Source organism: Vicia villosa, linkage group LG3 (genome assembly GCF_029867415.1).
Source record: "Vicia villosa cultivar HV-30 ecotype Madison, WI linkage group LG3, Vvil1.0, whole genome shotgun sequence".
Taxonomy (NCBI): Eukaryota; Viridiplantae; Streptophyta; class Magnoliopsida; order Fabales; family Fabaceae; genus Vicia; species Vicia villosa.
This window is the reverse complement of record NC_081182.1, coordinates 198,033,988-198,048,287: the sequence shown is the minus strand read 5'-3', so window position 1 is coordinate 198,048,287 and position 14,300 is coordinate 198,033,988. Positions and strand designations below refer to the sequence as shown.

The following is a 14,300-nucleotide window of genomic DNA, read 5'->3' as shown; positions in this document are numbered from 1 at the left end:
TGTCCAATCCAGCAACTGAACCAGACCGATTACCTGGCCGATTCCCAATTCGACCGGTTCACACTATTATCATAAAATTTATGTCATTACGGTATTTCCAAACTTTATAAAGAGTTTCAGCAGCAACCAATTTCAGAATATATACTCTCCATCCCTTCCCTTTGGTGGAGATAATCAACGAATCTAGGTCTTCCTTTCATTTCTGTGGAACTCTGTAAATTTGAATCCACCAAAGGACCTTAGGCCAAATAATCCTTAATACAACACAACCAAAATACAGGTGGTTTGTTTTTCTCATTAGAACAAAAACAACAGCATTTATCAATAACCATACCAAATTTTTTCAGACGGTGCTTAGTAGCCAATCTCTCATGGCACGCAAGTCATTGAGTAATCTATTTCTTGATGAATTTGTGAAAGTGTCAATTGGTCATTTCTACGAGATACTTCATCTAGTCTTTGTTGTAAATTAGAATCCACAAATGTCCAAACATTGTGAGCTATTAGATGTATTGTCATCAAAAGTTTCCATCAGCTAAAATCGAATTCTGCATTTATTTTTGCACAGGACCAGACAAAAATGTAATTACTTGTCGAATATTTCTCAGAAAAATAGTCACAATATTTTTTTACACAACAAAAAACTCTTTTGTTTCTCACACACTCAAAGTATTTTTTACACTCACATTAGAAAAACCTAACATTGCTCTAACAATAATTTGACATCAAGGGACATATATTAAACTGAAACAAGAAATACACAAGCAGAGAGAAAGCAAGAGCAAATGAAATTTCTCACTAGTATTTGATTTTACAAACCTAATAATATACAAAGCATAGCTTGGATGCCTTTATATAGGCTTTGATTTACAAACTTAATGAAGCTGCATGCAACCAAACTGTTGAACCATGCAAATATTTTCTTCCCTAACATATAGCCTAACAACTTCTATAGTAACGCCATGGTCATTAGTCTCTGCAACTCTCATTCCACAATGGTCGTCCATTTCATAAAGCATGAATGAACTATCAAAACTGAAGTTACAGGGAACACCTACCAATGTATAATTCCTACATGAAAGCCATTGTTCCTTTTTGAGATCATCATTACGGCCGACATAGGTGTGACTACATGATAATACAACAAATTCCCAAGCAGCAAGCAAATATTGTCTGAGAGCATCTCCCAAAGTCCACAATCGCAAATAGGGGATCATGATCTAAAGAAAGTACAAAATTCACAAAGAAAGTACACATATCACTTCATATATAAGGCCTAAATGCTGGCATGTTCTCAAAATATCAAACATCATGACAATGCAAACACAATCCTAATGCAATCTCTGTATGCAAATATGATTCCGGAACAAATAATACCCTCCTCGAGGTTTGTGGATCACCATTACAATTAATCTTCAAAGTGAAGACTAAGTGGACATTCACAACTCCATTTCTCATTAGGGATTGTGGCATTAACAATTTATGGACATTAACACTTCACATGAGTTAAATAAATATTGCATTTCAACCGTAGTTGTACGTAACGTGAACTTCCATCCACATCTACTATTTCTAACTATCCTTGATTGTCACATATGATTAATTTCAAGAACCCTATCAATGGAATAGCTCCTGCTACATGAATCTAACTGTAGCATGTTTACCAGTCCATACTATGAAAACATTCCTTTCATTATCATGCTGGTACTTGTCCCTTAGAACAACAATTCCAATTCAAAAGAAAATAAATACAGAAAAAAATACATAAAGAGAACACACGATATTTGATAACGAAGTTCGGCCAATTGTGCCTACGTCTCCGACTACAGAGTAGCTGTAGTTCCGTTGTATTAATCAATTTTATATGTTTTACATGTTACAATTTAACAAACAAGCTGAACTTGAGAAACCTATTCCCTTGTCAGTAAAGAAAAATCAATAAAAAGATGGTGTTGTAGTGTCTCCAACAAAACTAGTTAAAGTTGTTGTTGTGCTCAACTAAACTCTCGAGTCTTTCCAAGATACTAGCTCTCTTCTATTCCTTGACTGATGTGGATGATCTCTCTACAAAGGCATGGAAATTTTCTGACATCATTCATATTTGTAGGGTAAACCATTGGAAGAATCTACATTCAGTTGAGCAAACACAAAGCTAATTAACATTAAAAAATGGAAATATTGTGTCAAGCTTTATGGTGTTCATTTATAATTGAACAAAGTGGTAACCAGAAGCAAATAATATTAAGAATGGATGAGTTATTAGGCACTAATGATGAAGTTGGCCAAAGTTTTCTAAGTGACTAAAATAGTTTCCTAAGTGACATTAAGTTGGTATTTGTAAAGTTGGAGATATAATTGAAATTAACTGAATAATGTAAAAAACACATTTGAAATATCCAAACAGAGGTACAAGCATAATTGATACTCGTTCAGTTTTGATCTACTTACACGCAGTGCATGATGTAAGTTAACCAATTCGAAACAAAAATAAAAGAGAAGAGCTAACCATTCTCAAGATTTATGTGCCAAAATCATCATCTCTTTAGCAAACTCCTTCCTACTACAAGAGATGCCAAAATCCAACATATTTTTATCAAACGCCTTTCATTTCCAAAATCTGAAAAAAAAAACAGAAGATAAATTTGCAATAAGTAATAGTAACATATAATATATAAACTTAAAGTAGAGACAACTCATGAAAAAATGAGGAAGGGATAAAAAGTCATAATTATTGTTGTATTGGAAAAAATTCATAAAAATTACTAGGCACTTCCCAACCCTCATGTATTACTTGCACTAGTGGCAATAGTCTTCATTTTGGCTTTAACAACACATGGAACTTGTGTAAACAAATATACATCAAATGGAAATTGATATCTTCTTAAAAAAATAGTCACAGCCATGTTGTAGCCTTGGAGAGTGAAACATTTGGTTAAATGCCTCAGAGGAGATACAAACACTTTCTTGCAATATTGTTTGTTTGTGACATCCATACTATTCCAAGCTCATAAAACCTTTCTTTCCTGGACAAAGAATATCCCCTCATTAAGCAAGAAACTACTTGTAATGGGTAGACAACATAAATATAAATGAAGTAATGCATAACAGATTGAGAAAACACATACAATTGTTGTCTCTTGTTTTGTTGTTTCTTCTCTTTGAATCTCCTTCATCTTTGAATCAACCTTGTGAACAAAAATATATTATTAAACATAACAATCAATCCCATAACGAATCTAAGGGGAAAAGTATACATCGAAAAACACGACGGACGAAATTTTAACATAATAGTTATGGAGGCAAACAAAAATAAAATGTCAGAGTAACCAGATAACCAAATTATATTATAGACTCTCTATATTCAATACACAAAATCAGTCTACAGAAACACATCTAACTGAATGTTGCTTAATGGATTTAAATTCAATGCAGCATAAATGATGGCGTCGAGACAATACATGTTATTAGACTGCAACTCTAATCTAGTTTTTTTTTCCCTGATATACTAGTTATTACTACTTAATATCATGTGTATAACTTGGGGAATTAAGCAAGCAATAGTCACATAAAACATACTCAATGTTCATTTGTTCACGTAAAAGTATAAACACTTGACCTCAGGAATTGATTCTATTAAAAAATAAAGTAAAAGTTAATTAGAACTCACAATTTTAGACTTGTTGAGCAACCCATTTATGATATCCTCTTTCAGAATGTGACTTGTATCTTGTTGGAATTGTCAATCCTTTTCAGCATTTAATTTCAATTTGAACCCCAAATGAAACCAAAACCTAGATTAGGAAGAAAATGTTATATCCATAAACACCTGAAATTAAACATATTTATTGATGATATTTATAACAGGAAACACGAAAGATGTATTTTGGTTACTCACCTTGATGTAACAACTCATTCGATGATTTTCCAGTTTATAAATATTTTGGGAATGTGACAAATCTTAAGCCACTCTTTCCCTTTCTTCCTCCGCAAATTTTCTTTCAACAACGGACAAAAATTGATATATAGTTCTTTAAGAGAGGAAGGCAATTCCCCCTTTTCTGGCAATGACTTGAGCTTGGGTGAGTTACAAATCTCAAGTTTATGGAGAGTGGAGAGATGTTGAAGCCACTTCCCATCCAAGCATTCTATATCTTCAAAATCAGAGATCACTAAGGAAACGAGATTAGTGGGTAGAAATGGAACTTGCATTCTCATCACCCCCTTCACAATATCATCAAAATAAAGAGACAACTTTGAAAGACAAGTGAGATGTTGCCAAGTTGTATTCCACAAAATCCCTCCAACATTGCCGACCGACAGTTCCCACAAATTGATAGGCATATCATCTATGGGAAACGATTGGAGATTTGGAAGCTCAAGAATTTCCATATGTTGAAGGCTAGTTAGATTCTTTATTGATTCAGATAGAGAACTTAACTTCTTACAACGCCACAAACTTAAACGAGTGAGTTTAGGAATGGGTAATCCAGTTAAGGAAACCGACTCTAGTTCATTACAACTCTCTATTATGATGGTTCTAAGAAACACTAGATTTTGTTCCGATGCATCTTCTGCTATGGATATGGATTTTAAATGTTCACATCCGTAAATATATAGACTTTTGAGGACAGGGAGAGAGCCCAAGATAAATGATGTCATTGAATTACAACTACTGGATATATTCAAATCCTCGAGTGATGAGTAATTATGAAAAGATTCATAAGAAAGGAACTCTAGATTCTCACAATAATCAATATAGAGAGATCGTAAGGTTTTGGGAAGACCGTCTATCGGAAAGGATGTTAGAGATGGAATTCTGTATAAGGTCAACTTTTGAAGAGAATTGAGACAAATCACCAATTGGCTGAATACGTTAGATGGTGGGTTTGTGATAGAATGTCTTGACCCCATCAACAAGGGACAATCCTTTAAGTTAAGGTTGGCAAGAGAAGGAAGATTGATGGGTGTCATCCCTTCAAGTTTGGGACATTTTTCAAGTGACAATCTTTCAAGCTTAGGAAGGTTGCCAGGTATGGTTTCTTTGAGTTTTGGACAGTGGTGTACAGACAAATGTATAAGACTAGGAAACTCAATAGATGTACCTCCAATCAACTTCCATTCCTCCCACTGTGGCATATCTTCAAATCTCAGAGTCTCTAAAGAGGTGAACGGTTGAAATGAAGCAGAATCACTTCCATAGATCACAGTATCAACACTCTTTATTGATTGCATCCCGCTAATAAAGAGTTTTTTAAGATTACTTAGTTTCCCTAAGGATGGCATCCTTGAACAGTTTTTACATCCAGAGATCATCAAACGCACCAAGTTTACAAATAAAGGATCTCCCACCCAATTTGATAATTTGTCTCCACCAAATCCAGAGATGGTCAAACTCTTCAAATTTGTCGATGGACGCAGTCGTTCAAGTACTTCTATTTGTGAGTTTGAAAGAGCATTGTAAGACCATCCTAGTTCCAACTCTTCAATTTCTTTTTTCATCTCCATGTTTACTTGAGAAGCATGGGATGGGTCAGTTACATTTTCAAGTTGTGAGATGGAAAGACTTCCCTGTAGATGGGGATATTTTCCAAGATCTTCAATTTTCAATGCACCGTCCTTAGTGTTGCTTACAACAAAGTCGGACAATGTTTGTAGATTTTCTAGTCTAGATAGTTGTGCAGGCATTTTCTTCAATGGAGTGCGTCTGATGTCAAGGTGGCGTAGTTTCACCAATTTCCCCATGTCCTTTGGCAATTCAATGAGTTTATAGCAATATGACAACAACAAAGTCTGCAAATTGTAAAGCTTGCATGTTTCTGAAGGCAACCTTTTAATTCGAGTGTAAGAGAGATTCAAGTATCGCAGGTATATCAAGTTTCCAATAGAGGTGGGTAATTCAGTGATATTTTCATAGTGTGAAAGTGACAACACGTGTAATTGCGTCATTGTCGACAACAAGTCAGAAAATAACTTCGACGAGACGGAATTGTCGACCCATGTATCATTCAAAGACATGGGTAGAAAGGTTCGTAGACCTTTTAATCCATGCAATTTATCAAACTTATCATATGAGTTATATTCTAATCTGTCATATGACAAGTGTCGCACCTTTTTATCAACCATTTCAGTTGGCGTATGTTTGTCCAACCTAGAACAAAATGGAGATGAAACTGTCATAGCCAAATCATTGATGAGGTCGTGCATTTCAAAGCATGCTTTTTCATCACCAATGAAACTTTTTGACTTATCATCAATGGACCGTTGAAATATAAGAGACCTCGAAACTAGTTCATCAAAGTATTCCTCAGCTACTTTTTCCCAACTTTTTTCACTATTCTGCTGAGGTATTAAGTCTTCGGCAATCCACAACTGAACCACCATCTTTTTCACTAAGATTGAGTTCTTTGGAAAAATTGAACAATAAGCAAAGCATCCTTTTAAAGAAGTTGGAAGATAACGATAGCTCAATAGCAGAGCTGGCTGCACGGCATCATTTGTCTGTTCCCAGATACTACTGTTTAACACATAACTCCAACGATCCGGTGACATGAACCGGAGAATACCCCCAAGTGCTATTGCAGCTAATGGTAAACCGCCACATTTTTTGGCAATTTCTCTACCAATTTCTTCTAGATCGGGGTGTTGTTGGTAGTTTCTTTCTACAAATGCATGCCTGGCTAGTAAAGACCAGGAATCTTCAGTTTCCAAAGAGCTTAAACGGTGGACATAGAGAGATTTAAATGTGGGTAGTGCAACTCTTTCATCTCGACCTGTGATGATGACCTTACTTCCTATTTGCCCAGCATTAAAGATATCACTTAGACTATTCCAATCAAGATAGTTTTCATGTGCCATATCATCCAATACTAACAAGAACATTTTGCCACTTAAAGTTTTATGCAATTTTTCTTGGAGTTTAACAAAGTTAGTCTCATCAACTGTTTCTGCAGTGACAGATTCAAGAATGATTTTAGTGACAGTGACAACATCCATAACTTTTGGAATATGTGACCATCCTCTCACCTTAAATGTATCCTTCACTTCTGTGTCATTGTAAAGGAGTTTAGCTAATGTTGATTTTCCTAACCCTCCCATACCCACAATGGAAATCACTCCTATTTTATTTCCACTATCACAACCATCCTCTGACAGCAAAAACTCTTTCAATTTATTTTTGTCATCATCTCTGCCATAAATAGCAGATTCATCTCCCAAAACCGAACTTGTAGGAGTTACATTCCAAACACAGTTGGAATCACCTCTCAGTCCAAGATTCTGGTCTCTCAAATGTTCTAGTGTTTTAAATAACTTTGTCAGTTTATAATTGATCTTTTTATTAAACCTTTTAAAACGAGAAGAAAGTTTTTTAAGAACCTGGCCAGCTTCCACTTGACGCCTTAAAGCCTCAGTGTTGATTTCGTCAAACAAATCGTCAACTTGAAAGACAGCATCTTGCAGCCTGTTCAGCCACTCCTTGACCGCAGGATTAGTGATCTGCTTGTCCTCAGCATCATGAAGTACAGATTGAAGACTCAGCAGTGTTATCTTCAGCTTTTCCAACAACTCATCGTCACGCTCAGTCCTCCGTAATAAAGCAACATATTCACGAGAAACAATCTTTTTCACCAACATCTCCATAGCAGCTGAAAGAAGTGCTCCTCCAACAATAGCCGCCATGACTTAGTTCAACAAAGTAAGATTGGATTCAGAAAATGCAATGTAGAAGAAGGAAATGCAGGTTCACAAGAGTTATTATAGAAAGATATTTCAACTACTTTTTGGATGGTGAATTGATTGTGTCAACTACTTTTTTATTACTGCCTAATGATTGATACTCAATAATAGTAACAGTGTAGTTTGTCATACAACATCTAAATGTAAATAGAAATAATAAATGTACAACATCTAACCATATATAATAATACAGAAGTTGACTGACTCGCTTATTATTTGAGTCGAATGCTTTTATTTTGTGTAGTCAGTCATCCTTCAATAAATGTGCAAACAAAATATCTATCCTATTTTCATTGTTAGGTCTCAAGTCTCTATCTTTCTTGTCCCTATGCCAGTAAGAAATAAAATCTTGTTCACATTATGAAATGATGTAATTACAAAATGAAAGGTTTTAAGGAATGTAAAATTTTGTAGTATACATATATTCACAAGATAAACTTAATCTAATATTAAAATTTAATTTAAAATAGTTAACAATAAAAAAGTAAAATTTTTAAAATGAATCCAGTTGAATCAATTTTAGTTCAACTCAACTCAATTGAATTAAAACTAATTTAATTCAAAACCCTACTCAAGGTTATCACAATTTTTTTAATATTTCATTCGTTCAAAACTACTAATTTAATTTTTTTAATGAAAATGTTGGGAGATGTATATATTCTGAGATAAAAGTTCGTTGGAATTGCTTAACTTTAAATAGAGTTCATATAATGCATTTACTTCATTCAGAGTAACAAACAAACAAAAACAAAATTACTTTAAATAGAGTTCATATAATGCATTTACTTCATTCAGAGTAACTAACAAACAAAAACAAAACTAATGTTAATCAGCTTTGAAGCATATTATAGTGATTAATTGAGTTAGTTACACTACTAAAAATACTCGAATTTCCTGCGGATTTTAGCTTAATTTCCGCAGGAAACACGTTACCAGCGGATTTTCCTGCGACTTTTCGTCCCCAGCTCGTGGGTTATAATTTCCGCAGGAAATTTGAAACATCCGCAGCTAAATCCGCAGGAAATCAGCATGAAAATTTAAACCTAAAAATGTTATTTTTCATTGAAAATTGAAAATGTTATTAATTGTATACTAAAATAACCATAATATAAAAATTAAAATTTAATTTAAAATACTTTGAATTTAAATAAGACAAATTCATATACAACTTATTACTATAAAAATTGCTACAAAGTTGGTAACAAGAATTTAGATAGTCGCATTACTAAAAATGACTCAAAGAACCAAGCTACTAATGATCATTTGTCCACCTAAGTTAAAAAGATACACCAAGTCAACAAGAAAAACAGTACAAATCAGAATTTATTACTAAGGTCTTCTTCATCTAATTCATCGACGCCAACTTCATTTGTTTGATCACTTTCATTACTGGACTACTAGCTTCGTCCTCTCCCGGAACAGTTGGATTATGAGAAATCCCCAACAGACAGAATTTTTCACCTCAGATCTAGCTTGATTCACATTCAGATTAAAACAGTAAGATACGGTACCACCGGGTATCTGGCCTCCAAACCACCACAACAATAATCATAATTCTGAGTGAGATTGATGGCCAGCCATTCTGTAGGAAACTTATATGATGAAAAATCTGGATTCTCTTGAGCATTATTGCTCATTATTCCCATAAAAGGAATCGCCTTCTCCATGAAATTTGATGATCCACCTGCCACCGAATTTCACATAAATATCATCAAACATGTGTTCCCAAAAACACTTTTAAACTTTTCTATATGAGATCTTATCTGGGTATACAATACAAACATATAGAGGAAACCTATAAGAAACACCATACTATTATATAATAATATGAAAGATCATGAGATACCTCTAAATTAACAAGCCAGCTGTTTGCTCCCGATCCGAATCCACGGTTGAAATGATAAGCAGGCAATGGTCCATCCAAACATACTGCCAAAAACAAATACTCATATTCAGCCAAATCAAAAGCTATACAAAATTTCAAGTTAATCAACTAAACAAGGTTGGTATACACACTTTAAGGCCAGTTTGTCAGATGCACTGTTTTATTCACTCATATAACTTAGCAACTTGAAATAATACAAAATTTGGGTAAATTATTTGAAAGAATTATAATTTTCAGAAAAAAATTCAAAGAAAAAAATAATTTTAAAACAGGGTTAGAAGTGGATTATACCAGCTGCTTTAGCAACAACAGATTTGTAAATAACAATATTAAAGAAAATGTAATGTGGAGATGGCTTGCAACAAGTTCCCTATTGATTCCTTCTACATTCATCAAAGCTACTATTTATCTCCGAAGAGCCTCTGCAACAACAAAGCCGAAGAAAGAATCTTGTGTTAGAAATTGAACAATTGATGGAGTGAAACAACAAGTATATCTATCACGTTTGTATTTGTAATAAAACACAGTACCGTGTAAGCCAAGTACATTCTCAACATTGAGAAACTTTGCATGAAGGTCTATCTCTCATTTCATTGACCTAGAAAACAACTGCATAAAACATAGTATGCATAAAACATATTACCGTGTAAGCCATGAAATGCTACTATGTTGAAGTGACAAAAGTAACACATGTCATGATTGAATCAACAGGATCCATGTTGATACCTGGAAGACAACTCCAAATGATCCATGTCCTACAACACGCTCTGCCATATAGCTTATAGTCTGAAACATTAAGAAATATACAAAACTATTCAATGTAAAAATTCAACAAAATTGAGAAAGAATATCGACAATTAAGGATAAAAGGATAAAACCACACCATATGAAATTGTCACCCTTTTCAATAGGTATCTCATCATCACTTATTAACAATTAGTAAGATACTTGCCAATCACTAGACATATGAAATCGGTCATATGCTAGTCAATGTAAATAGATTCTAGTCAGCAGGAAGTTGAACAGGCATAATACCAAAATGTTTAAGATTTGTTTCATTTTTTCAATACTTAACTTCAAGGAGAAATGCAGCTATTCCTAATTCAAAACCATTGATAGCTTCCAAATTAAGGGGGTATACCTGCTTTGGCCGACCATTTCTACCACCAATAGTAGTCACAATGATATGTCCAGTCTCGGTTCCATTGCCGCTGTCAACAACGGTAGCTTTCATTTCCTACAACAGAATAAAGCTGTAAGCAACACTGCCCGAAATTTAACATCAAACCAACACACACAAAACAATTCACAAATTAGAACCTTCATCATCACAAATTCACAACAACTCAGATCAGCATCATAACAACTTTCAACCACATCCATTCAAGCTTCAGACTTGCAAAACGAGATTCGAACAACATCAGATTCAGCAACAAGCCATGGTTCAATATCAACGCATTAAGTTTTCGTTCGCAGCTTCACATCGACGCACTGAGTAAATCAAACGTAATGCAATAACTCAAACCGAGCAGCATCACGCAAGCATCACAGGCATAATTGTAGAATATTTATTTTAAGTCTAAGGTCATATGCTAGTTAATCATACCCTCAATCATTATATTTATTTTAAACTCATGCACTCAAGATCCGCATGTTTTTATTAGATACAAGGCACCCCACAAGTTTTGTCTATGCATTTTTTTATTGGATCTCGACAGTTATTCATGTGAAATGTTTGAATAGAACCATTTAATCTTAGAGAGGCAATAATAATTAAGATTCATATACACAAGGGTGAGGACAACACTGTCTTGGTGTGAATGAGATATTCATAACAGACATAGGATAAGAATAGGTATGACAATATCTATTAACAACCTAACCATTATAGAAAGTTATTCTATAAACAATTATGAAAATTTCTTCATACTATAAAAGAAGAAAGGTTCATTTCAACATTCTAGTTTTTTTCAGCAGCTTTCCAATGTGAAGGTAATATCATTAAAGTGATTTGAAATTGAAACTTTGTATATGCTAAAAAGATGTTAGAAAATATTTAAGGAAATTGTATTTGATATATGCAGATGGCTCCAGTTAATGATGTAATGCACACACCTGAAGATGACTTACCTGGGAACATGAGTGGTTTAGAGGATGAAGAGGTTAGTGTTGAAGACAATTGAAAGTGAGTCTGCCCTGCACTGCACCTAAGGCAAGGACATTGCAGAATTTTAGAAGAGTCCTCTCTTGGAATATTACCAAAAACACAAAACTCCAAAGCTGGCTTTTTCAATTCAACACTTAACGAATATCACCAATCTTAAACCCGGTCATCCAAAAAAACAACGAGAGCTTCACCTTTTCTCTGTTACACGCACACACACACACGCACGTGATTAGAGTTATTATAACTGACAGTGTTAGAGGCAGTTGTGTAGAGATGAATTGACTTACCTATTTCGGCCGACAACGAGGACCCGAAGATTGTGTAGTTGGATTTTGTTAACAAATACAACTAGGACTATCAAAATATACAAAATGCTGGAAAAATTAGCATTGAAGTACAATTTAGAAATTAACCTCCTTGCAGTAGTTATACTGCAGCATCTGCTAAATATATCAGAACTTAAATCAAAAAGTATAATAACTTAGCTAGAGAAAAATATCCATTGATGTAAACCTATCTAGCACCGACGCCTCTGAAAAAATGTGTCAGTGTCGCGGACCGAAACCGCACAACACACTTGTGATTATGTTTAATTTGTGTCTATGTGTCTGTGCTTCATAGTTCACAATCAATCATATATCTAACCTTAGAAGTAATTCTTAAACACATTTAACAATATGAAAAGACTAGAATGAAAATAACAACCGCTTTATCACTGGTTTTTCAAATGAAGGAGCAATTGAAATACCTGCAAGTTCACTACTTTCCTCAGTTTTTGTAACTACCGACGTTGGTTCTTCTCTGAATCGCTGGTTTCTTTGATTGGACTAGTTCTTCTTCATCTTCTTCACGATTGTACTTCCCTGACACTTCCTTGTTCTTTCGCTTCTTCCCCTTCATAGTATAAGCCCGTGTCATTTTCGAATCTGCAAATCAACACATGGATCCAAAACGGTGCTGTTTTCGCGATATTGTATGCGAAATTCGAATCGAATTGCTAGAATTTGGAGAAGTTTTTCTGAGGTAACGATGAAGATGAAAACCCTAAACTAATTGGGGTTTATCGGGTGAAGAAGAACAAAAAGAGGATAACTAGGTTTAATCGGTAATTAAATAATTTATATCATTTATTTTAATTCAAAATAAACAATTAAATATATAATTATTTTTAATAAATCAATAAAATTAAAAACAATAAGAAATACACCACCTTAACTTTTAATATATATTTACAATTTACAATTACAACTAACAAGAGATTTAAAAGTATACTTAGTTGTGAAGAAGACTGGTCGTGGTGGAATGAGTAATGACTTTGTCAACTCCAAACGTGAACGATGCTTGAGCGATTTCGAGATTTCTCTTTTACGAAGGTTTTGTTTTCAGCGAACTCCATACGTTTGTAAGAGTAAGGCTGAGTTGAAGTATGTAGGCGTTTTTGCTCTATCGTTTCAACTTGAAGCATTTGAGAAATTATTTTTAGTATTGTTTAACTGGAATCGCAATTAGCTTTTAATTTTTGACACATAATCACCATTAGCTTAATGGTTAATAGTATTATTACATAACTAATATTTATTTTTCAAATAGAATTTACTCGAGTATTATTCAACCATATTTAATATACTTATTTTAATTTTTAAAATTAATTTATTATTTAAACTGAAATATATTATTAAAATATATAAATAATATAATATTCTAATATACTATTAATTCACGTTAATATATATAGTTGGCAGGATACATAGTTGTCATTGGTTGACAGTGTAAAAATAATTGACAGTGTCGGTGCACCATTTATTTTCTCATAGCGACGGTCCGGGCTGACGCTACGTCGTGCGAAATAATTTCAGTTCCCCCCACCAGTTTCGTTTGCCTCCCTTTTATTTATTATTTTAAAAATAATTATTTAATTTCTAGTTAGCGGCGGTCCAGGCCGACGCTAATATTGGTGCGAAATAATTTCAGTTCCCCCCACCAGTTTCGTTTGCCTCCCTTTTATTTATTATTTTAAATAATTATTTAATTTTCTAGTTAGCGGCGGTCCAGGCCGACGCTAATATTGGTGCGAAATAACTTCAGTTCCCCCCACCAGTTTCGTTTTGTTAAATAATTTTCTATTTAATTATTTTTAACTATAAATTAAAAAACCACTAAAAATTATATATATTAAAATTAAAGTATAATTTATAAAATAAAATTTAAGAATTAACAAACTAAAACTACTAAAGTTAATAAATTATAAATTACTAAAATTAATTATAAATAAAACTAAAACTACTAAAAATTTTAATTATAAATTAAAAATTATAACTAAAAATTAATTTATAAATTATAATTAAAAGTTAATAAAATAAAATTAATTTATAAAAACATTTATAAAGTATAACTATAGATTATAACTAAAAGTAAATTTATAATTTTGAATTAAAAGTTAATTTATAACTAAAAACCAAATTAATTACATTAATTTAAAGTTGAATTAAAATATAATTTATATAATATTTTTTT

The 14,300-nt window shown here is 33.3% G+C and overlaps 1 protein-coding gene and 1 long non-coding RNA gene across 20 annotated transcripts; both read right to left on the bottom strand.

Moving 5' to 3' along the window:
* Positions 1-786: 786 nt before the first annotated feature.
* LOC131593231 (putative disease resistance protein At3g14460) lies at positions 787-7,882 on the bottom strand. 6 transcript variants are annotated; one of them, XM_058865528.1, is made up of 6 exons: positions 3,896-7,882; positions 3,668-3,791; positions 3,126-3,185; positions 2,764-3,023; positions 2,507-2,617; positions 1,766-2,126 (listed from the first exon to the last, which is right to left on the bottom strand). In XM_058865528.1, exon 1 carries the CDS (start codon positions 7,675-7,677, stop codon positions 3,910-3,912), a length of 3,768 nt encoding a protein of 1,255 aa, XP_058721511.1. In that variant the 5' UTR covers positions 7,678-7,882; the 3' UTR covers positions 1,766-2,126; positions 2,507-2,617; positions 2,764-3,023; positions 3,126-3,185; positions 3,668-3,791; positions 3,896-3,909. The 6 variants fall into 6 exon arrangements, with proteins under 6 accessions (XP_058721514.1, XP_058721511.1, XP_058721512.1 ...); XM_058865529.1 differs by having other exon boundaries at positions 2,779-3,023; XM_058865530.1 differs by having other exon boundaries at positions 2,792-3,023.
* A 994-nt stretch (positions 7,883-8,876) lies between these two features.
* Positions 8,877-12,868, bottom strand: LOC131593234 (uncharacterized). Of its 14 annotated transcripts, none has more exons than XR_009280816.1 (9): positions 11,926-12,868; positions 11,750-11,826; positions 10,940-11,110; positions 10,761-10,856; positions 10,346-10,405; positions 10,150-10,228; positions 9,911-10,041; positions 9,581-9,663; positions 8,877-9,418 (listed from the first exon to the last, which is right to left on the bottom strand). It is a non-coding gene; the product is annotated as an uncharacterized LOC131593234 (long non-coding RNA). The 14 variants fall into 14 exon arrangements; XR_009280823.1 differs by having other exon boundaries at positions 10,940-11,014; XR_009280819.1 differs by having other exon boundaries at positions 10,940-11,826; positions 11,926-11,984; positions 12,074-12,868.
* Between the last annotated feature and the right edge of the window lie 1,432 nt (positions 12,869-14,300).

Bases quoted from the DNA above. Each gene is read 5' to 3' on its own strand.
- LOC131593231 (XM_058865531.1), bottom strand. From the start codon at position 7,677: ATGGCGGCTATTGTTGGAGGAGCACTTCTTTCAGCTGCTATGGAGATG.